Genomic DNA, 25,198 nt, shown 5'->3' on the forward strand with positions numbered 1-25,198 from the left:
ATGCTAGGGTTTGTGCCTGTCCTAGCCGCCTTTGCGCTGCTCTCGGTGGGCTTCAGGAGCGCGGGGGCTGAGCTGGAGATGCGGAGCTCCGCCGTGCCCGCGGTGCAGAGAGCTGCAGCTGGGTTGAACAGCTCCGGGGACGAGGTCGGGGGAGCGGGGCGGACCAGCTGCCCTGGCCGCTGCCGGTGTGAGGTGGACGGGCTGCTGCACTGGGTGGACTGTTCGGACCTGGGCCTCCGGGAAATACCGAGCAACCTGAGCGTCTTCACATCTTACCTGTAAGTCAGCAGCGAAGGTTTTCGTTTTCTTTAAGGTAACCTGTTGATCCAAAGTCTGCACAAAGTAAGTGTTGTGTGTGTGTGTGTGTGTGTGTGTGTGTGTGTGTGTGTGTGTGTGTGTGTGTGTGTGTGTGAGCGTGCCTGCGCGCGCACGGGTGATGTTATGTAGTGGTGAGAAACGGAACACCTGTCCTCTGTGCCTGTTTTTCGGGTGCATGTCAGGTGCTGTGGTTCATGATGTTTAAGGAAAAACATTTAATCTGCAGAGACCCAGAGTGCATCACTGAATTTACACCTGGAGACAAAAATAAGTTCCCAAATTCAACCACAGCACAAATGAAGCTGCAGTTCCCCGAATGCCCACTTGAGGCAGTCTCCAACAGTGGGTCAGTCCCCATAGATTCCCATATTACAATGTCCAACGTTAGAGGAGAGAAAACACGTTCACAGCCTGATACAAAAACACCTTTGCTCTCTTCACTAACTGCTGCAGTAGGATTATTTTTTATATAACTTAAAGAATTAAAATTTGAGTAAAAGCCATTACACACCGAGGACAAACAGGGACACGACATTCAGAATTTTTCAGATCTGAACTTGTTGCATTTTTTACAGAAAATTCACCCTCAAAAAACACACACTGTGAAAAAAATGAAGTGGACACCAAGCGATGAAGAGCTGGTCCTGATGTTTCTAAACAAGAAAAGGAAGAAACTGAGATTCTGGGTTCATCTAATTCTCAGGAGAAGGCAGAGGTAGGGTCAGTTTCATGGTTTGACCCAGGAGTTGAATCTGTGTTGCACAGCTGCTTTTGTGCACATTTCAGGATGTTGGTGGGGCAGTATGAACTCTCGTTAGCAGGGTTCGGACCACGTAAGAGAAGGCATAGAAATCATTTCAGAGAGCCTACTGACCTGAGCAGTGTCTATGTGTATGTCTGAGGTTCAAAAAATAATAAATGCCGCAAATTCGTCCATCAAAATTACGGCGGTGTTGTGAACAGCTGCCAAATGGCTGCTCTCGGGGGACTCTAAGTGTTAAGAATAGGTGAGTCCAAAAAATATTTTTTATGCTTGAAATATTACACGGATTTTATGAGTCCGGCCTTAACACTTAAAAGTTCATGTCTTAGCTGAATCTATAACCAGGTACATTGCACAGACTGCAGGGTAAGAGTGCCAACATCAGGACAGGTGTTATTTCGGAAACCGTTTTCAGCCAAGACTCATTGAAGAAGCTCCTGGAGTTTTTCAAGTGATTCTATTCTTTCTACGTTTAGACAAATTTGGAGAGGTTTCAGCAGTTTTAAAGGAGCTCTGATATTTCAGGTTTCATTCTTTAAAGGCATTTAAGAGATTTTTAATTGTTTCAGGAACCTGTTGAAGGAGTTCTTAAAGTTTTCTAAATGGTTGTGCTGACTGGAAAAAATAATTGGATGATCGACAGATTATCAACTTTGAAGAGTATAAGAACAGTTTTAATAAGGTTTCAAGACCTTTGAAGAAGATTACCTCGTTTATCAGGAATGTATTGGAGTTTTTTCTTTGCTTCTGTGATCCTTAAAAGAGACTTCTCAAGTACATCAGGGATATCAGGGAATTCTTGTAGATGTTTTGATAGTTTCTCTGAAGCTTTAGGATTGTAGAATTCTAACATACATTTAGAGACATTGAAGATTCTTTAAAGGACTTTTAATTTATTCCTCTACAGGCAAACAGGAATGTGTGGACTGACAATGTTTCAAGGGTGTTGAAACATCAGAAGACAATTTGGTGTCTTCTGATAGAGGATTAACAGATCCTTGAGTTTAGCCCACAAATGTAGAGTTTCCTGGAGGTTTTGAGAAGGTTAGAGGGATTTCTCAAGAGGTGCAGCTGGTGAAAGAGTTTTGCAGAAGCTCCAGGCGTTCTTCAGGAAGTTTTGGTTGTGGATCCTAGGGTGCACATGAAGGTAAATAAAGAGGTTTGATGTTTAAGGACATTTCGTCACATTCAGTGATCTCTAAAGAGGCTCCTGGAACAATTCAAGCTGTTTCATTGTTTTTGAGGAGGGAGTTTTCAGGTGTGCTTAGAGACATTTCATTTAGTTTTACAGAAACGCTAAACTTTCAGGAACACCTGAAAGGGGTCCTTAAAGATTAATGGAAGCTTGGGTGCTATGACAGCTTATTGGATCGCATCATAATAAAAGCTAAACAGCCCGAAAAATGGACTCAGTGGAATTTTAAATGTAGACGACTGGGAAAGTCTTTGAAGAATACACCCCAAAAGTGAATGTATACAAAAAGTTTGATGTTTGATCCTTGAGGACTTCTTTTCAGCTTCAGTGAGTCTTAGAAAGTTATTCTGGACTTTTGAAAGAGGTTCCACAGGTTTTTTTGAGGCTTCTGGTGTCCTCCGGGAAGACGTTTTATGGCTGCTTAAAGAAGTTCTACAGATTTCTGTGGCCATGTAACAACAGTATTTGCGAAGTTTTAGTGTTTCTACTTGAGTGTAAACTACTGTTAAAGCAAGACACTTAAATGAATTCAAATCCATTTCACCTCACAGCAGGTCATCGGCCTCGATACAAGACTTGTTTCAGCTTCTGCAAAAGCATTACGTCATTGTACTTTGTGTGTGTGTGGAAGGAAAACCTGCTCATCTTGGCTGTAGCTGCAAAGCAGCACAATGTCCAGGATTTAAATTTCACTCTCATTAAAGAAAACCTTCCCCTATTCAGAACAGCCGTGTGTGTGTGTGTGTGTGTGTGTGTGTGTGTGTGTGTGTGTGTGTGTGTGTGTGTGTGTGTGTGTGTGTGTGTGCTTCACAGTGAAAGCACTTTCCTTACAGTTCGTCCACGACAGGCAGATGGACACACACAAACCCACTCACACAGCGACTGCCAATCAAAGAGTCTTTGTGTCTTTATTAAAGCTCCAATCAGGAATCGAATCCAACAAAACATCAAGGAGTTCCTGTGTCTTTCTTTGTTTTGGAGACTAACCAGATAAATTTTTACATTTTTGTTTTGGTGCAAAAAACCCCCAACAAAACCCTGCATCCACAGAAGGGACCTGCTCTAAAAACCTAAAACTAAACATGAGTCATTATTTTTATTATTACTAAATGTAAATGCTGGAAATCAAAACTGCTTAATTGATGAAGAAATTACAAAGGAATAGTCCACACCTGTCCAAACAGTTTAAAGTCAGCTGCTCACTTACTATGGTTCTTTGAAAAGAATATGCATTAATGTAATATCTTCAAATGAAACCTTCAAATTATAATACATTTGCGATATAGTCCTTTTTTCTGGCGTTAAACAAATGTGTCCATTTCTATTCTGTTTTTGATATTTGTAACCTAGAAAATTGGGGACATTAGGCCAATTTAAATTTTTTTCCACATATCAAACAAGGATCAACAGAAAATACCTTCTGTCTGAAAGTCAGCCGTGGGGAGAGCAGCAGTGCAACCACATCAATGACATTGATTAATTCGGAACAGCATGAAAAGGAGGAGCCAGATGGAAGTGGTTTGCAAAGTGGCTTGCAGATGTGCCGCAACTGTAGGTGGTCTAAAGCAGCCTAAATATGCCCACGGTATAAGATTCACCGACTGGATATGAAGATGTGAATATGTAAAAGGCTTAAGACTGATGGTGTTTGTGGCTTGACTTGACCTGAACTAACGCTACGCTCAGTTTATTAATAGTAACTGGTATGAAGAGAACATGCCCCAATTTAAATACTTGGCCAATTCAATGGCCAATTAGCATATGTCAGCAGAATGTTAGCAATATAAGGACAAAATCAGCTTCACTTTAAGACAAATTAAAGAATAATAGGTTGACCAATTGCATTTATTTCCAAAAAAGGTTTTAAAAATTCATTTTTATTTACGAAAACCTTTTTTGAGAAGCTGCTCTCTCCTTAGTGTCCTCTGGGTGAATTGAAGCGCTTCTCATAAGTTGGGTTTGTCTTAAATTCAGTCCTCCTGAGCACGTGCTTATAGTATACAACAGGGGTGCCCAATCCCAGTCCTCGAGAGCTACCGTCCTGCAGCTTTTAGACGCATCCTTCTTCTGACACACCTGAATCAACTGAATGCCTTGTTATCAGGCCTTTGCCAAACTTGATGGCATGCTGAAGAGGTAATCACACCATTTGATTCAGCTGTGTTGGAGTAGGGATGCATCTAAAAGCTGCAGGATAGTAGATCTCGAGGACTGGGATTGGGCACCCCTGGTATACAAGAAGCCGTAGAACACCATCAAAGAGAAACAACTATACTCAGCTTTTTGTTATCAATTTGATGCAACAGATCTTGAAAGCAAAAGTTTTGATTCAAACAGATGAAAACTGTTGATGACAAACAGTTGATGAGTTTGTTGTTGTCTATGATCAGGACTTGTTATGTCACTTTTTTGAAACCAGAAACAATCAATTAAAATATCAGCTCGAATGTCCTGTTGTGATTTTGTGCCTCCTGGTTTGTTGTGAGAACTTTAAGGGACCTTCTGAGGAAAGCAACTGATCTCAGAGTCGCTTTACAATCTCCTTCAGTCTGTCTGTCTGTTTGACCGCCGTCAGTCTGAATACTGCCATCTGTCAATGCCTTTGTGTGTGTGTGTGTGTGTGTGTGTGTGCATACACTTGCTGCATGCCTAAGCAGAGCTGCCTGAAGTCTGAATGGGCCTGGAAGTCTCTATTCTACGTGTGACTGACAGCAGCAACACAGGAATGCATTTAGCCTCAATGTGATGAATGGACTGATGTATATATGAAGGTTTCTGTAGCCACGCCCCTTCTGGCAGCCATATTGGACATCCCGAGCCCTGAGCATATAAATCATGTCTGCACTTTCCTACACTAACAGCTCTAAAATTAAATGAATTTCCAGGTAATGCAGATGTTTAGCAAGAGTGAACTTCCTGACCTTTCACGTGACATCACAGGAAGGTAGGTAGCCCGTTTACAGTCCTGAGTGTTTGCACGTCTGCACTAGTGGAGTCTTAGTGTGAGGGAGCTCCATTGGTTTGAGCTCAGCTGTCATCAGATGGTCCTTGTGGATGCCACGGTCCACTGCACACTCACACAGTTAGTTAAAAGAGGACGTGACAGACAGGTAAATGGACTACCTGTCTTCCTGTGGGGGTATGGGAGAGGTCAGGCAGACAATAGAAAGTGATACTGAAATAGCCTTAAGCTATCAGAGATAATTGATTTAAACTCCACAACCGTGAGGCCACAATAAAAATGTTCATCAGTGCTTGGACATTTCTACTCCTAGATCTTAAAATCTGAGGTCAAAACATCCCAGCAAGTAAGCTACACTGATATTACTGAAGCTGTTTTAAAAGGCTGCGTTAAATTGCTAAATGCAGGCACAATGAATGTGGTTCCTTTATCTCGCTTTTAGAAAAACTTTGGACACTAAAAAAATGGTAATGAAAGGATGAGATTACACTGTATATTGAAAATGTGAGCTCATTTTGATTCCTGTAGTCCTGAAAACTTAGTGTTAACTGCTTGACAGCTCAGGACCTGATTGTCAGATTTTTCAGCTCTTTAATCTTCTAAATGTTTTCAGTGGGTGACATGTCTGGACTGCAGGCAGCTGGTTCTTTACCCGTTGTCTAAAACAAGTAGAATATATTTTTACAGTCTTGCTTTTCGGAGAAGACAAAGGTTTATTTAGCGGTTTATGTTCCACCAAACTTTGCACATCTTTCACTATTAATGGTGCCTTCACAGACTGAGCGTCCACCTGGACTAAATGCCTCCCTGTAACTTGTGTTGAACTATCTGATGGGATTATGTTGCTGAAATAATAAAAAAATAAAATGGATGACAGCATATGTTGGTCCAAGAAACTGTAGATCACTCAGCATTAGTGGTATTACCAACATGAATGCTGGATTTGAACTGTGGTGTGATTGTTGCGCTTTTCTTAGATGTCCTAAAAGAATCTCCGGTTTTTTGGCCAGACTACAGGACGGTTTTCCACTTTGCCATCTTAAATCAGTTTTTTTCCCAGGAAAGGCGGTTGGTGACATTTCTGTATCCTATTTTAAACTTGTAGGAGGCTGTGGCTCAGGAGGTAGATTGGATTATGTCGTAACTGGAAGGTTGGTTGCTTGATATTTGGCACATTCAGTCCACATGTTGAATTGTCCTTAAGCAACTGCTTCTGATGTATGAATCTGAGTGTTACTGTGTGCATGATAGGAAAAGCTTAAGGGATGGAGTAAAGTGTTGGATGAATGAGGCTTGTAGTACCTTTTCATGTTTAATTTGGGATGCAGAGATGAACTGTGTTCGATGATGATGATGGTTTTCAGAAGTGTTCCTGAGCCCATGCAGGAGTACCCACCACAGAATCAGGTCTGTTTTTAATGCAGCGCTGCCTGAGGACCCAAGGACCACCAACATTTAACTTGCAGCTTTGTCTATTTGCACAGGAACTTGTCTGAATCTTTGTTATTACGAACATTTACTATTTTTAAATGCTTATAGCTTCAAATGATTTGGAAAACATCCTGTTTTTATCCCGTGGTGAGAGATTTGATTACAGGTACAGCCTGGTCCTGACTGCTGTTTGCATCTTTGGTAAGAAGAAGCAAACACATTCTTGAAGCTGTGATTGCAGCTTTCCTCATTGCTGCAGCTTCACGTTGTTGCTCTCTCTTATCTCTGCTACTACGTTAAAAACACGGATCGTCACACCTTCAGACTTTTGTACTGTTTCTAAAGCTCTGAGCATTTTTGCTACACAGGGGACCAGAACTAATGTCTTAGACAGATAAACTCTTGATGTCTAGATTCATAAACATTTGTTCTTATTTCACTGACTGAGCAGCTCGTTTTAGGCGATCATCTGCGCCTCAGGTTACCTTCGTGGACACACAAACACAGATCTGACAGAGCTGCTGTTTATCTTGAGGTATCTTTTCCTTTTGGAGGAGACGACACAGACTGATTGAACCGACCGGGGAATAAACCTCCTGATGTTCTCTCGCCTCGGGGGGCCCCCCGCTGACCCACCCCCGAAAGACTGAAAGAAAGGCAAAAAGAAAGAGCAAAAAAAGACAAAAACTGAGAGGCCTCGCTGTCACACTACGCCTCCAAACTACACAGTTCCCTTTTCTTTTTTTTTTCCAGAGTTTGTCTTTCTGCAGCCCGCCGACATTTGAATAATCGTCTGATATCCATCAGTTTGAGCCTGAGGAGACGGAAAATAGACAACACACACACAAAGCTTCGTCCACCACAACATCGAGAGGGAAAAACACACAACATGGATAATGTATTCGTCTTTTCTTTCATCCTTCTGTTCGCCTTGTTCTTCATATGTGCCTCTCTTTCTCCTCCAGAAAAAAAACAACTCAGAAAATATTCAAGCGTCTGCCTTAAAGATCTTTTGGAAAAGTTTTGATCCGGTACTTTAAATTTACAGTATCAACAGTTTGCTGTACTTCAAGGTCCAGAAAAAGTCAAAGATCCTGAAAGAGTTTCTGGGAAGTTCATAAAGTATTACAATTTATCTTCAAAATATTTCAGAGTAATTCAACATTTTCTTGACTTCATGCACTTTATTGCCCCAAAAACCCTGCAGTTATTAAATCTTTATTAAACCTTTAGAGCCGATCGGAGCGGACACGCTCTGTTTTGCGTAACTATTTTTAAATCCCAGTAGCACTGCAACCACGTAAGCTAGCGCAAAAATTTTTTTTGCATATGAAACCGGAGGAGTTGTACTTACATCTTATGCCATCAGCTTGTCCTAGGTCACGGTTTCCTTCCACATAAAGCTTTGCAAAAACTGCATAAAAACCGCTTGCAGGAACAAAAACATAATATTCCAGAAACACGCTTTACCGATCCGATCAGCTGTTCATAACACTTCCTACGTTGGAATAGACGTCAGCGCGAACTTTTGCATTTCCGCCATTACCTGCCCGAAACCGGAAGTGACGTCATTTTCGCAGAAATGTAGTCTTTTTTGCGATCAGGGCCTCAGGGCCTATACTGGTCTTTTTAAAACTTATCTTTGACTTTATGACTTTCTGTGTCGTTTCTGGGATGCTTAGGACTCATATTGCACTGCTGGAAATAGTTTATTTTGATGCATGTGCTGCTTTTTTGCAAATTTGCACTATAATATTTATTTTCGTTTTTCCTGCAGTGTATAAAAATTGGTGTATTTCAAAAATAAAACTATGAAGACACTCAAAATAAATTTCCTGTGGTGGGAAACTATTTTGTGCAACTTTTTTGTATTTACAGTTTTGAGGGATAAGCCTCTTAAATTTCTCTAACTACAAATATATGTTAAAAAAATCAAAAACGATTTTCAATTTTTTTGTAGTTTATTGCACTTTTTTGCAATTTATGTAATTACTATGCACTTAATGCATACATATTATTAAAATCTGGGCTATAATGGTTGTATTGATGTATAGCAACTTGAAATGCTCCCAAAAATGGCTCCACAGCATGTAAAAATATAATATAAGCTCTGGCGGACTTGGTTCTATCAAATCAAATCAAATCACTTTTTATTGTCACATCACATGTGCAGGCACACTGGCACAGCACATGCGAGTGAAATTCTTGTGTGCGAGCCCCACAAGCAACAGAGATGTGCAAACACAACAACACAAACGAGCAAAATACAAGAATGGCCAACCTGAAACTAATAAATATATGTACAATATATAATAGTGTATGCATTTCTGGATGTGTATACTAAATATTTTCCTACGTGTGTGTGTGTGTGTGTGTGTGTGTGTGTGTGTGTGTGTGTGTGTGTATGTATACACATTTTTACAAATTAAATAGTAAAAAAATAAAATAATAATAATAATAATAAAATATATAAAATATACAGAGTTGAATATGTGCAAAACAAGTGGCATTTATATACAGTGTGGAGTGCATAATGTTGAAGTTCCAGTAGTGAAGCTGAGGTGTCTATGACGTGTTCAGCAGTCTGATGGCCTGATGGAAGAAGCTGTCTCTCAGTCTGCTGGTACGGGACCGGATGCTGCAGAACCTCCTTCCTGATGGAAGCAGTCTGAACAGTTTATGGCTGGGGTGACTGGAGTCCTTGATGATCCTCCCCGCTTTCCTCAGGCACCGCTTCCTGTAGATGTCTTGGAGGGAGGGAAGCTCACCTCCAATTATCCGTTCAGAGCACCGCACTACTCGCTGGAGAGCTTTGCAGTTGTAGGCGGTGCTGTTGCCATACCAGGTGGTGATGCATCCAGTGAGGATGCTCTCAATGGCACAGTGATAGAAGGTCCTGAGGATGCGGGGGCTCATGCCGAATCTTTTCAGTCTCCTGAGAAAGAAGAGGCGCTGCTGCGCCTTCTTCACTGTTTTGTTTGTGTGTACTGACCACGTAAGATCCTCAGCCAGGTGTACGCCAAGGAACCGGAAGCTGCTCACTCTCTCCACAGCAGCGCCGTTGATGGTGATGGGGGTGTGTACTTCTCTGCACCTCCGGAAGTCCACTATCAACTCCTTTGTCTTTGCGACGTTGAGGGTGAGATGGTTGTCTTGACACCAGTGGGTCAGGGCGCTGACCTCCTCCCTGTAAGCCGTCTCATCACCGTTGGTGATAAGACCCACCACTGTAGTGTCGTCCGCAAACTTCACAATGATGTTGGAGCTGTTAGTGGCTGTGCAGTCATAGGTGTAGAGTGAGTACAGGAGAGGGCTCAGTACACACCCCTGTGGAGCACCAGTGTTCAGTGTGATGGGGGATGAGGTGATGCTGCCCAGTCTGACCACCTGGCGTCTGTCAGACAGGAAGCTGAGGATCCAGCTGCAGAGGGAGCTGCTCAGTCCTAGATCCTGCAGTTTCCTGTCCAGCTTCGAGGGAACGATGGTATTGAATGCTGAGCTGTAATCTACAAACAGCATCCTCACATACGTGTCTCTCTTCTCCAGGTGTGACAGGGCAGTGTGTAGTGTCAGGGCTATGGCATCATCAGTGGACCTGTTGTGGCGGTATGCAAACTGTAGAGGGTCCAGTGAGTCGGGTAGTGCAGAGCAGATGAAGTCCCTGACCAGCTTCTCGAAGCATTTGCTTACGATGGGGGTCAGGGCTACAGGTCGCCAGTCGTTCAATGAGGAGATGGTGGAGGATTTGGGTACAGGGACGATGGTGGCCATTTTGAAGCAGGCTGGGACTACAGACAGAGAGAGGGAAAGGTTGAAGATGTGCGTGAACACTCCAGCCAGCTGAGCCGCGCATGACCTGAGGACGCGGCCGGGAATCCCGTCCGGACCAGTAGCTTTGCGTGCGTTCACCTTCCTGAAGCACTTCCGCACATCCTCCTCAGACACAGTGTGCGCACTGACGTCATCCGCGGTGCGCACACTGTCCGGTCTCATGGTGTTCGCTGTGTCGAATCTAGCGTAGAATACGTTTAGATCCTCACACAGAGAGGCCGTGGTCTGCGGTGTGCTGGTTTTCCCTCTAAAGTCTGTGATCGTGTTTAGTCCCTGCCACATACTCCGAGGGTTGTCAAACTGTTGTTCCACCCTGTCCCTGTACTCACGTTTGGCTGCTTTGATCGTCTTCCGGAGTTGGTAATGTGCGTGTTTGTAGTCCGATGTGTTCGCGGAGGCAAAGGCGGTGTTCCGTGCCGCCAGTGCCGCGCGAACATCTCCGTTAATCCAGGGTTTTTGATTTGGGAAGGATTTGACTGTTCTGGATGGGACGACATCTTCCACGCATTTCCTGATAAATCCACAGACTGAGTCTGTGTATTCATCAATGTCTCTGGCGGCCACGTGAAACATTTCCCAGTCCGCGTGATCAAAACAGTCCCGCAGCGCAGACTCCGATTGGTCCGTCCAACAGTGCACCGCCCTCCGGGTTGGAGCTTCCTGTTTCAGCTTCTGCCTGTAGGCGGGCAGGAGCAGGATGGAGCAGTGATCTGATTGGCCGAATGGGGCGCGGGGGAGGGCTTTGTACGCATCCCGGAAAGAGGTGTAACAGTGGTCGAGTTGCCGGTTTCCACGTGTGTTGAAAAGGATGTGTTGATGGAGTTTTGGTGAGACTTTCTTCAGGTTTCCCTTATTAAAGTCTCCGGCTGTGATAAACGCTGCCTCTGGGTGTGCGGTTTCCTCGCTGCTGATCGCGCTGTACAGTTCCCTGAGTGCACGGTCAGTGTCGGCTTGTGGGGGAATGTAAACAGCCGTATGGTAGGTCTTAAAGGGTTAATCAATCCAATCAAATCCAATTCAACTCTATTTATAGAGCAGAGCAAACACCACAGTGCTAAAGTGCTCTCCAGTTATAAGACAGCAATGAAATACAAATTAAATAAAATATTTAAACAAAAAGAAAAAAAATAACGGTAAAACATGTTTTTTGTTTATATTAAAAATACTTTCATCTCAAACATTTAGAAAACCCCTCCCCTATTTAGAAAAATAAGATGTGCTTTAAAAAACATAAAATAAAAAATTTTTTTTTAGGAACTTATTGTTATAGAAATGTACAAGATGTAACTTTATTTTTGTAAAAACGAGCAGGTTTAAAGGCAGATTGGCATAATTTTACATTGTATATGCAAAATATCTTCAATCAGAACATAAATCTTTTTTTTTTGCAGCAAAAACATTCAAACTTTTCATAAATCTCTTTAAATTTGTTTCTTTTTGTTCTATTATCCATGAAATAAACATAATTTTGTATATATTTTGCAATAAAACATATAAAAATATATACAGATATAAAAAACAGTATTTAATTTCTTAAGTCTAATTTCTAGATATACTTAATTTTGAATTTATTTGTAAAATATTTCACCCTTTTTAACTATTTTAAATGTAATTATTATTATTATTATTATTATTATTATTATTATTATTATTATTATTATTATTAATATTAGTAGTAGTAGTAGTAGTAGTAGTATAAAACAACAATGATGATAATAATATCATTGTTGTTTTTGTTATAAATTCCATAATAACTTTGTTTCCGGTATTTGACAGAAACATTGAGTCAGAGTGCACAGGAAACTTGGCAATTTCAAAATAAAAGCTCTGGCCTTCAGTCAGACAACAAACACAGTTTGTAGTTCCTGTGTATGTTTATACTGTCAGCATGCTAATCAGTGCTGGATGTTTACTTATTGTTAAAGCACAACAATACCTACTCCCATTGTCATCATCATCTCATCTTCATTGCAAAGTCGTGTGTGTGTGTGTGTGTGCGTGCGTGCGTGCGTACGTGCGTGCGTGTGTGTGTGTGTGTGTGTGTGTGTGTGTGTGTGTGTGTGTGTGTGTGTGTGTGTGTGGTTGGGTGTGTATTCCGTGAAGGAAATCAAAACATAGGACACACTGTTGTCTGTCTGCTGCTTTCAGTCAACTTTCTTTCGATTTCGAATCTGTGTGGCAGTGAAAACAGCCTCTGGACCTCGGTCATCAGTGCTTTCTAAATAAATGATTCCACCTGTAAATATGCTGCTTTTCTTGCTGTTACTCTGAGTGGAACATTTTTCTTTGATGGTGTATTAGATAATTACAATAATAAAGGGTAGAAATGATTGAACTGGTGAGGCGGTGGGTGCTGTTCCGTGGGTTTTCTCTCAGTGTGGAGAGGAAAGAGTCAATTAAAAAGAAAACATAATGTTTGCTGTGTGAGTCTGTAGGCTGAGGTGCAGTGTCAGCACACCCTCTGGAACAAACAAGCAAGACTAAAACTATATCATTGTGCAACTATCTCTTCATCTGAAAACCTTCTTCACTTTCAATAGGAATCTTACACACATGCAGATTCATTCATGTACAGTACAGTCACAACAACAACGACAACATCAGTGACGGCACGCACAGCAACAACACAGCAGTAATTCCTCTTTTCCTCGAGCGTCTACAAGACTACTCGGTTTAGTTCAAGTTTGCCATCACAATTGAGTACCAACTCAATGTATGAGCTGTACGAGCTGGTGCTATAGCAACGCAAAAGTCCCGTTACATCATTTTTGTGCAACATAAACACAAACACAACAATCGAGGAGATCAGGGCGATTGTACACTGACTGCTAAACTGGTGGTAAGTGTCTGTTTCTCGACATTAGACCGCACTGTTGGTTTGCGTGTAGCTCTCATGACTCATCTAGTGATGTTACTCCCTGGCAAATTTTTGTCATGTGTTGTGTTGATGTCACAGTTTTGGCTTGACTCAGCTTGCTTGGAAGCCTGCCCAAAAAAAGTACCTGGTACCAGGTACTACCACATAATGGAAAACCCTAAAAACCGAGCCGAGGAGAGCAGGTGTTCGAGGAAAGATATGTAAAGGTGACAATGATTGTTATGAACTGATGGTTTTGTGTTTTGTTGCAATTTTCTTTAAACAAGAAAAAACAAACCAAAAGTTACCAAACTAATAAACTTATCAAGTAATTTTCATTAACAGCTTTTTCTTTTTCATGCTCCAGACTTGATCTCCACTGACGGTCAGTGTCATGTTGCGCTAAACATGTAGTGACCCTCCAGAGATCCTTAGGATGGTGCTGATGTGATAACATAATACGACAGCATATGGTGCTCCATGTCTGTGCCAAGAGCTAATGGTGATCCAGCAGCTAATGTTACAGGGGAGAGACCTTACTGTTTGATAATATGGAGATTCATGAAAGTAAAAAACTGTTCTAAAAATGTACTATTCTTAAAGTTGAACTTTTGTATTAAGTAAAAACCTTTTTAACTCATTCATATCTTCAGATTCCAATCTGCTTTAACTTGTTTGTTGCAGTAGATGTTCCTATTAAGCATCTCTTTAAATGTAACCCTGTGAAACAAAAGGCTTCCGAATACTCTAATGATCAGGAACCTCCGAGACCAAAAAATACAGCCAAATGTGGAAGTCCCAAAACTCGCAGTTCCTCTAATGTCCACTTGAGGCTCCAAAAGTGAGTCACTTGCACACCCACTTCTAGCTCTACACACACCTCTAGCTATCGAAGCACAGAAGCCACACCCAGCTGCTGTTCAAACCTCTTGTTTGTGAGAAGGAGCCAATCAGAATAAGTTGTCCTAACAAGTGAACAAATGGCAGTAAAACTGCTTCTTTCAGACAGTGGATGAGCTGAGGGACTAAAATCAAGGCTCATTATAAGATGAAAAAGGATTATTTTGAAATATGAATCATACAAAGCTGCTCTAATAGAGCCCAAGTATTAAAAACATTTAAAGCTGGAAATAAGCAGCTTTAAGTAAAATCACATTTGCAATCATAAAGAAACACATACAGCGATTTCTGTTTATGTTAATGTTCTGTATGTGGGCGCATGCAGAGGCCTCCGCCTGACTAATGAACAGCCCGGTGTGTTGAAGCACGCTCACACGCAGCCTACACGACTACATATTTATCTTTATGAATGAATGAGTGAATGAAATGTGCTGGTGTTTTTGTGAGCGGCAGTAAAAGCCAATCAGCCATAACGGCGTTAGTCTGCTCAAGAGTAAAGGAGCATTCTGCTAAAATAAAGCTAAACAGAGGCGCTCTGTGTGTGTCTGTCTGTGCGACCAGACTACCTGTGGACACACATTAACAGGTTTTATGGAGTGTTGAGAAAGTTCCTTAACAACCGGTGTATTCAACCTGCAGACACACCCTCTCTCTCTCTGTGTGTGTGTGTGTTAAAGACAGAGACAGTCTGTCTCGGCTTCCTTTCAGACCCGAGCCCTCCTGGAAAGACGCTACCTGCCGATAGTTATCAGAGAGCAGAAAATAGACGGTTCAGATAAGAGAAGAAAAGAAAGGAGGAAGAACGTCATGGCTGCACACAAACACAACATACAACAAACGGTGTCCCTGCAGCCAATCACAAGCACCGATGTCGGCTTGTTTTGACTTTGCTTTTGAGCCGTGGAGCCATAAAAGTTCCAAAAATATTCACGACAGCGCCCCAAACGTGAATTGTCGAGCAAAAAAATTAATAAATAAAAAATTAACCAACATGCTGATGATTTTTTTTCTGTTTCTGCAGCCTTGCTAGTAAACAGATGAGATCACATTCCTGACATAGTGTTGAGGTGTGTGGATGCACAGGTGTGTATGCGTGGGTTATGATAGTGATGTAGTGTGTGGGGTTTTTTTTTGGTTGTTTGTTTGTTTCTTTTCGGTAATTCTGTGAATGTGCTGTGTCCTTATAATCAGATTGTTTCACTTGTAGTCATTTGCTTCTCTTTGTAAAAAATCTTTAATTTAATTGTAATTTATTTTTCTGTGTTCAGTTTTCATCTGTTTACAATTATTTTGTAACTTAATGGATGATTTTCCACTTTATGCGGTAGCTTTTCTCTTTCAGAATGCCCCAAATGTTTTTTTTTATCAGCCTTTGTGTTTGTTTATTTATTCATTTATTTTATTTTCAGGTCCATTTCACTCAAAGAAAATACTTTTACTGGAGGCTTGTTTTATGGTATTGGTGTTTGGACAAAAACTTTAATTAAGACTTCATAACATCTGTGTGTGGGTGAAATATTTTGACTCGCCAATTTAAATTTAATTAAAGTCTAAAACTACATCTTCATTAAAGTCTGAAGTCACTTCTCCAGGCTCAGGCTGAAAGTTGCTTGGATGAGGGATGAAGTGTTTCTCCCACTGAAATATGTGTTCAGGTGAACTGAATCAACCTCCTTGGATTTCCTTACCTGGGTTATTCATCACGCGTCAAGAGATTAAAAGTTATTGATATTAACTTAACAAAATAGCTTTAGCAAACACGAGTTAAAGCAGCTAGCAAGCGGTTGGACTAAAGCTTTGTCTGAGAGTGTTTATTTAACTGCAGCGCATAAATCTGAAGATCAGAATACAGAGACCATTACTGTAGATTTCTGTGAGTCTTTTTTAGTGGGAAACAACACAGATCTGTGTACAAATCAGAGCTGTCACTAGTGATTCAAAGTTCTTGAGCTAAGATAACGTGAAGGAACAGGGAAGATAAAAGTGTTTGAGTTTGGCTGAGGTCACTGTGAGCAAGCGTGAAGGAGGGAAACCTGCTCCTTTCTTTCCTCCGGCTCTCCTGCTTTCAGTGTTTCCAGTAATTTCTACTCCTGTCTTGTTTCTCACTCAGGTGTGTGTTGACTCATTCCTTTCACCGGCCTTAAAAGAGGCGGGAAGTCCTGCATGGGTGTGTTTATGTGCTTGTATGTCTAACTCTGTGCATAGGAAACCGCTACACTCATGGCCACCTCGTTTTTACCCTGAACTCTGCTAGACTGGTTTTGTGTGATTGAAATTGCAAAATAATCCTTTTTAATCTTATACTGGGCCTTCGTGCAGCCCTTCAGTTCAGATCTTCTGTCTGAAGCGATTTGTTTTAGTGCTTCCTATTAAAGCCATCATTTTTCTGATTGGCTCCCCTACATTAACAGCGGGACATTAGTTTGGGTTCAGCATGAGGGGTCTTCACAAATGTGGAAATATATGCGTAACGGGGCTCCCAGAGGTTGTCAGACTAAATGTTTTTACGTGCGAAGGCTGTTGAATGGTTCCTGTGTCTGAGCATAAACAGGTCTCTGTGGTTCTTTAATAATTCATACGTCTAAATAATTCTGTTTATTTTCAATGTGTGTCATTATTTTTACAGTCAACACTGATTCATTAATATGTATTGGATGACTTTTTATTAGTTTATGCTCTGTTTTGTTTCTGTACTTACAAATCCAGGTGTGTCAGTCACGTCTGAGCCAAAAGGTCAGATGTGACTGACTAAAGCTAAAGATAGAGCGACACTAACAGTCTCTCTCTCTCTCTCTGTGTCTCTGCAGTGATCTCAGTATGAATAATCTGACTGTGTTATCCAGCGGAGCTCTGTCCAACCTGCACTTCCTGGAGGAGCTGTGAGTCACACAAACACATGGTCATGTTTTCATCATTTCAGAGGGCCTTTACACAACCTGTACTTATTTCCTGAAGACTTACTTGAAGTCAGTGTAGACTCAGAAGAAGTCTTGCCATTTCGAAACAATGGAGAAGATTCAGCATATATCACAGAGGTACAAGTGCAAGGTGACACGATGACACCGCTAATAGCTGCTCTAAAAGTAGAAGCCTCTCTAAAAATGGTCCAGAGGTGCACGAAAAGATGACCTTGAACCAACAATCAGGCTAACTTAAACCAGGCTTGTAGCTTTTAAGAACCTGTTCTCAGAATCTCCTCTCCACACCTTGTATATGTTTTCTTCTTTATCATCCTTCAAGTCTCCACACATGATCAGATATCTTACGAACTCTTGTTGGTGGGCGATGGACTGAGATGGATGAAAGTGAGGGTGTCTGAGCGGGCGTTGAGCTCATGTATCTGTGAGGAGATGATATGTAATCCCATCTCTCCTCACCTAGCAGCCGCCACGTCCTGTACGAACATTTCCTTAAAGCTGGGGAGCCGAGAGACAGCGAGGCTGACCTCACAGGGACCTGAACATGACTCTGACTGCTGTTATGCTCTGCTGCCAGCTGTATGTGTCTGTGTGTGTGTGTGATATTTGTCACCGCAGCGTGAGAAACGTCACTGCGGCGATAGGACACCGCACAGATGCATGCTGGGTGTAGGCAGACTGGCTGAACTTTGTGTGGCCCCTGAAAAACATACAGACCTACAGGACCCACTGTGGGTCAGTGTTTTGCTGTTGGTTTGAAATGAAAGCACCGTGTGTGCTGGAAACACGGATCCCCAAACACACCTGATGTCTGACTGTCAACTTGTCTAAAAGATGATGCTCAGTGCGAGTCTTAAAGCTAAACTTGTGAGTTTTTGGAAACAAATTCATCAGTTCATCTTGCAGACTGTATCCAAGCAGCTCTAAATTTTAATTGCTTAGGAATGGCATCTTCTAAAGATGAGATAAGATGCTGTCATATTCAGCATATAAGATGTCATATTTTTGCATTAAACTCGGAAACGTTTCAAAATATTAAGATAAATGTTGGTTGCAGTAAACCCTGCAAGCTCAAGGATTTGCTGTTAACATCCTCACCTGGACTGTGTTCTGACGTCCCGTCTGAAGAAGTAAAACAACAAACAACAGGCTCATAATTGAGGAAATACCCACAGCGGAGTATGAGTTCTACATTAGGAATGAAAAGGATTTTTTTTTTTCATTATTATTATTCATTTTGAGAATAAATCCAAAATTTTGAGATTAAAGTTGAAATGGTATTTTGTAGAGAGTATAGCAGCCGTGGCAGCTGTTTGACTTGAAACAATTTTAACCTCCGTATTCCCACTTTATTCTCAACATGAACAATAATAATTTATCTTAAAACAATGTTCTTAATGTCTAATACTCCTTTGTAAATGCCTCCACCTACAACAGCAAGCACCAAAAGCACTAAGGACCCACTGCCAAAGTGTAAAAGAATAGTAAAAGCCCTCTTTTTGAGACACTTTGTTAGCATGAATGCAGCAGCTTTGATTGGTTGGCCCATCTCTGATGGGGGTGGACACGCTGAAAGGTGATGGTGGCACTTCATCTGAAGTTTACTTGGAACACTGAAGAGGACACCTTTTCTCATACCGGTACATGTTTCATTTTCATATTTGGAGGCTGTTTATAGGCTGACATGGTGCTTTGGGGTCACCCTGTGTAAAAGATATTCATGGCTGTACACAAAAAACATTCACTTTGGACTCCTCATAGAAACATTAAAAAATATTTTCCATTTGTAAACACATCCCTCATTTAGTTCATTTTTATGCTAATTTGGCCAAAAATGATCTGAAGTCAGTAATGCTTATAATCTCTCTCTCTCTGTGTCTCAGGCGTTTGGCGGGAAATGATCTGACCTTCATCCCCAGAGGAGCGTTCACTGGCCTCTACAACCTCAAAGTGCTGTAAGTTCACACATATTTCCTCACTGGCATGATGCCTCAGCAAACATACACATTTTATGATTGTTATGTGAATATGTTCCTAAAAGAACATCCTGGTTAAACACTAAAAAAAAAAACATTTATTGGTTTTTGGTGTTTAACCTAGACTGTTTAATCCCATTATACTGTCTCTGCTGGGCTATTTTTACTGGGCTATTCTCTACCTGTATTAAGATCTGTTCCTTCAAACTTGATCTTGACCTTTAAACGTCCTTTGAATTTGTAAAGATTGGCCAAGATGCATCAGAGAGCTTTATTGTCATTGTGCAAGCAGTGAAACTTCACTGGAGACTTCACACATGTTCAAAGATAAATGGGACTGGAGTAAGATAAGAGCTGTATACGGTTTACATCGGGGTGCATAAAGCATCAGTGATAAAGGTGCGATCTAACAGATTACGATTGTTTAAAACTGATAAGGGTCCTCAGAAAGATAGCAACTCAACCCCACCCTCTCCACAACCCTCACCCACCTCCTACCCCCCGGACACACACACACACAAGCACGCACACAAACACTGGAATATTGTGTGGTATGTTTACTGGTGCTAATCATTCACAGAGACACTTTGAAGATTTCATGTGTGTCTCGGTTTAGTGCACAGTTTCTGCAGTTTGGAACAACACTTCTGTTCCCTGTTTACATTTTACACATTCGCTCGTACCAACACATTATTCTGTTGTCTTTCATTCTTCTCTCTGTTCATTTCTGGGTCAGTTAATTTTCTATTTTATTGATCTGTAAACATTGGGACTGTTGAACTCCTGTTATTGCAGCACTTTATAGTACTGTCTTTATAATATTTCTAAAAGCTACAATCATACACATTATTAGTCTTGAAACTTGGTATTTGGTAAAGCATTTTTCTACTCAAACTGAACACACAAAGGGCTTTTTAATTACAAGCCTCATTCACCCAATATCATACACATTCATGCAATTGTTTTTTTATGCCTATGCACCTTGACACACCCACTCACACGGATTAATCAGGGACAACTCAGGGGTCGATATCTTGTCCAAAAAGACTTTGACATGCTGGCTGAAGTAACTAGAGATTAAACATCTCACCTTCTGATTGAGAGAGACCCGCTCTTCCTCCTGAGCCACAGCTGGCTGTGTTTTATGAATGGACGTTTCACATTTTTTGTTTTATTGTTAGACTTCATAAAATAATTGGGATTGACCAACACAGAAAGAAAGCAAGAAAATAAGTTTCCAGGTAACACAGAAACTTCTAAAAGATTTACAAAACAAATTCTGTAATAAATGGAGTTCCACAGGGTTGTGCACTAGGGCCTATTATATTTTCATGGGCCAGTAACTTCTACAATCTAAAGAGCCATTTTGAGCTAATTATTTTGTCCCCAAAATCTGCCTCAAAATATATTTGAGTCTTGTATTGAAGCCAACACAACATGTCAATATTACTATTAAGTATAAACATCTTTGTATTCATAGAATTATTTGGTACTTTACAGATATTTATCTGGTATTAAACTTTTTTAATACTTTACTTAGTATATAGTATACTTTAAATACTTTTTCATTTCATTAACATCATGTTTATTGTTGCACTTAATGGGTTTTGATCTAAAAGAACATAACCTATCAACATAAAAAAAAATATGCAAGCATATACAGGCCAAAACAGAGTAAGCAGTCTATTTTTAGTCACTCTGCAACCAGGAGCATTGGCAGTGAAAGCTGCAGTTTTGAAAGGCATAGACAATATTTTAGATAACACAGAATACATGTTTGTTTGCTATGCAGATGACACCCAGGTATGTTTATCTATGAAGTCTGATTTATTACTTAATATACAAACATGTCTTGAAGAAAAGGAGGATATATCCTTTAACAAACCAATATTATAAACTAAAATATTTTTTTTAAAAATCACAACACAACACAGACAAGTATAAAAATAGTTATTCACCACTTTTAATCTATTTCCTTAATTTCCAGACTTTATGCTAAGATTACTGGCTTCTGATTATCCTGTAGATATACATGCGACTCTAGTATTTCCCAAAATGTGGTCCTTGTAAACCATCTTTGTGTTGTTTTGTTGCGTTTAACACTTTTTGTTAAAGTTTTGATTGCGTTTTTACAGGATGCTTCAAAACAACCAGTTGAGATCTGTTCCTGCTGAAGCCTTCAACAACCTGCACAACCTGCAGTCACTGTGAGTCACATTTCACTTTGGTTTTTTTTAGTTTCGTGTATTATATTATGTTAATTCTTACTTTATAAATATACCGTGCCATTTTACTGACCACACATTTTAGCTTTTATTAATACTGTGTATTATTTTAGTTTCTCTTAAATTCCTTTGTGTGCTATAATCATTTGTCTTATGTAAACCTAATTTTGAATCTATGCTTAATATAACTATACCTTTAACCTAACTTTAACCCCAAGTTAAACTACACCCTCTGTCTTTGTGCTATTGATGTATCTTATGGGAACATTTGTTAAAACATGTTTTTAACATATTCCTCAGCACATATGTTTTTATGTGCTGAGGAAGGCAACCTCTGTCCTGTTGTGCTCAGATCATCCTCTCTTTAATGATTTTCAACTGCTTCCATCAGGTCGTCGTTATAAAGTGCCTGCAGTGAAGACAAAGAGACATAGATTGTCTTTTGTACCTACTGCTATTATCATAGTTAATAACACTAAACCATAAGTGTTGTTGCCATTGCACATTGTACTTTTTTGATGAAAAATCTAGGTTGTTTTCTCAGGCTTATATTATATTATATTATATTATATTATATTATATTATTTTGGAGTGTGTATGTGATGTGTTGGTTGTCTGTTTGTTTGTTTGTACGGACATACTGCAAATCAATTTCCCGTTAGGGACAATAAAGTTACCAATAACCAATAATAAGTCCATGCGATATTAAAATGGCTTAATTTTCCTACAAAAAATGAATAATACACATATAGACACACTAATCCAGCGGTCCTCAACCCAAGTCGTTTGGTACCGGGCCGCGAGAGTTGAGTTTTCAGAGTTTTTATCTGTTTTAATTGTTATTTTTTTTATCGTTTTTGTTGTTAACCCTTTAAACCCTAACCCATCACGGGTGACGGTTAGCATTTTCAGCAAGGATGGGCAACTCCAGGCCCCGAGGGCCGGTGTCCTGCTGGTTTTAGATCTCACCCTGGGTCAACACACCTGAATCAAATGAGTAGTTCATTACCAGGCCTCTGGGGAACTTCAAGACATGTTGCGGAGGTAATTTAGCCATTTGAATCAGCTGTGTTAGATCAAGGACACATCTAAAACCTGCAGGACATCTGCTCATAAGGCCTGGAGTTGTCTTCCCCTGGTTTAAAGGGTAAATTAGGTCAGGGTTTGAAGGGTTAACTCAGTTTCCCTGGGTCTTTGAATGTGTTATGAAAAGAGATGGGCAGTAACGCGTAACGTGTTACTGTAATCCGATTACTTTTTTCAAGTAATGTAAGGGATTACTATTGCAAAAAAAGGTAATTAGATTACTGTTACTTTCCCGTAAGCACGCCGCGTTACTGCATTACTAAAACTGTGATTTTTTTTGCAAGAGTGACAATGACGTAAGCGAGTACGACATTCGTGGAAACAGCTGTGTGCAGATAAACAATGGATCATATATCGAGTGCGGGAGAGAGTATGAGCGTGCAGTGTTTAAAGCGTGGAAGTACTGACCTTACTTTGAGTTTGATTCCGTAAAAAGTGACAAAAACATTAGCGTCCGCTGTTCACTGCGTGGGAAGAAAACTTATTTTTACAGCGAAAAAACCCTTAACTTCCAAGCAAGCACCGAGTGCGCTACGACGGAATGTGAAAGTCATAGACAAACTCGCAGATTCTTCCACTGACTGCTGCGGCACATCTGCACCAGGGTAATCCTCTGCCTGCTATACAGGTGAAAATAGAGCAACAGGACCACTGAGTCTTTGATATTTTCTGCTGTGTTTTACTTGCATCTATTTGAAAGACTGAGTGTAAACACAAAAAAATATTTTATTTTATGTGCTGGGATGTGCAGAAAATAGGTTTAAATGTTAAACAAATTTCTTCCAGTCAGAGAATGTTGCATATAATTGAATTTTTGCTTGATGCATAAAGTTAAAAGATTAAAACTAATAAAACAAGTTTTAAAAAGGGACCTTTCCATTTGATTACATTTTATATGATGGATTATGCAGTAAAAGTAGAATTGGGCTGAATGATTTCTTTATTACCTATTCAGGTTGTAAATCGTGTTTTTAAAAAGTAACTAAGTAACTAACAATTAATTACTTTTGAAAATAAGTAATCAGTAAAGTAACAGGATTACTTTTTGGGGGAAGTAATCAGTGATTAGTTACTGATAACCTTTTTCAATTAACTTGACCAACACTGGTGATGAATAAATCTTCCTTTTTTTGCTACCAGTACTGGTTTCATTTTGTTGTATTTATCCGCGACAGCTTAAAGGTATAAACCGGTCTGTAGCGCAAAAAAGGGAGCGCTGCACTAATCCCTTCGTTTCATTTTACTCTTTGGTGGAAAGGAATCTGTCTCACACACACGGCTCAGTATATTAATGTATGTAGTGCAGCGAGTGTGTTCTCTGAGCCTGATAACACACAGTAATTATACTGAAACTGTACCTCTCTCTCGCTGTGTGTGTGTGTGTGTGTGTGTGTGTGTGTGTGTGTGTGTGTGTGTTCGGGGGGGGGGGGGGGGGGGGGGGGAGAGATAAGGGTATAAGAATGGAGACGTCTGAGTCTTTCTTTTGGTCTAAGGTCTCTCTCATTTATCTAATGGACAATTATGTGAAGTCCCATCCTTCTCTTCTCTCTCCATGTGAACAGAGGAACTACTGTTAGGATGAACATACAGTCAGCTCTCTCTTTATATCTACAGATCTTGCATGTTTATGTTGCACAGCCTGCAAAAGAGCTGTGAGTTTTCTGCCTGAACTCAAGACAGCAAAAGTCAGTAAAAGGGAACTGAATGATATTCAGTAACTTTTTAAAATTAATATTAAACTGGTCAATTAGTAAATTAAGACCAGACCCTTAGACATCTCTGTGCCAATATCTCAAATATCCCCACACCCAATCAGTCAATCACTGAGTTTAATCTGAGCATGTAGCATTAGCAGAATTATCATTTATCCTATATGCAACATCTATATCTGAATCAAACTTCCCTGATTCAGAGCACAAATCAACAGGTGTTAAAGGTAAAATGTTCCATATTGGGAAATATTAAAACACTGTCTATCAGATTTTATTCATATTATAAAAAACAGGAAAAGCTATACCAAGTATTTATGTATTATAATATTCAAATAAGTTGTATTTATATAGTGCTAAACACAACAAATGTTGCCTCAGCCCCTAAATTGTTGTGTAAAGAGGAAACCCCAACAATCAGATGACTCAGTTTATGAGCAAGCACTTGGCAACAGTGAGAAGGCAAAACTCCCTTTTAACAGGAAGAAATCTCTTACAGAACAATGCTTAAGAAGGAGCAGCCATCTGCAACCAGCTGGGGTGAGGGGAAGGAAACAGAACAAAAGACACACTGTGAAAGAGAGCCAGAATTTAAAATGAATTAGGTAATGATTAAACAGTGGTGTATAAACTCATGAAGAGTGAAAACAGATGAGTGAAGAAGAAGTGGTCAGTGTCTATTGCAGCGTAACTAAGAGAGGGTTCAGGGTCACCTGATCCAGCTCTACCTAACAACCTCTCTTTGAGCAACACAGTTAAAAATCAAACAGGGTGGTAAGACTGAAAAAAATGTTTTGATGCTGTAACATGTGTATAGAAGTTAATTAACACATAAACAAGACACAAACAAATTAAAATGGACCTTTAAATGCTTCAGTTCAAATAATTAAGCAATTATTTTTGCGTCTTTGCATTGTTTAATACCACTGCCTAACAAATGTTCAGTCACTCACTTATTAAGGCTTATTGTTTTAATTTTCCTGCTTTTTGAGAGCTATGCCTTTGTCCGACTCACAAAATCCACACA

General features: G+C 40.2%; 1 protein-coding gene across 1 annotated transcript in view; it reads left to right on the plus strand.

The window, feature by feature from the left end:
- LOC146614931 (leucine-rich repeat-containing G protein-coupled receptor 5-like) overlaps positions 1–25,198 on the plus strand; it is a 50,811-nt gene continuing 25,613 nt past the window's right edge. Inside the window, exons 1-4 of the mRNA XM_085375725.1 lie at positions 1–278; positions 17,065–17,136; positions 19,059–19,130; positions 21,287–21,358. Of these exons, the coding sequence (XP_085231851.1) occupies positions 1–278; positions 17,065–17,136; positions 19,059–19,130; positions 21,287–21,358 (494 nt within the window). The remainder of the gene's footprint in view (positions 279–17,064; positions 17,137–19,058; positions 19,131–21,286; positions 21,359–25,198) is intronic.

The sequence above is a fragment of the Diplotaxodon limnothrissa genome, linkage group LG17 (assembly GCF_057381915.1).
Source record: "Diplotaxodon limnothrissa isolate DT_005_m linkage group LG17, D_limnothrissa_male_GT1.1, whole genome shotgun sequence".
In the NCBI taxonomy this organism is placed as follows: domain Eukaryota; kingdom Metazoa; phylum Chordata; class Actinopteri; order Cichliformes; family Cichlidae; genus Diplotaxodon; species Diplotaxodon limnothrissa.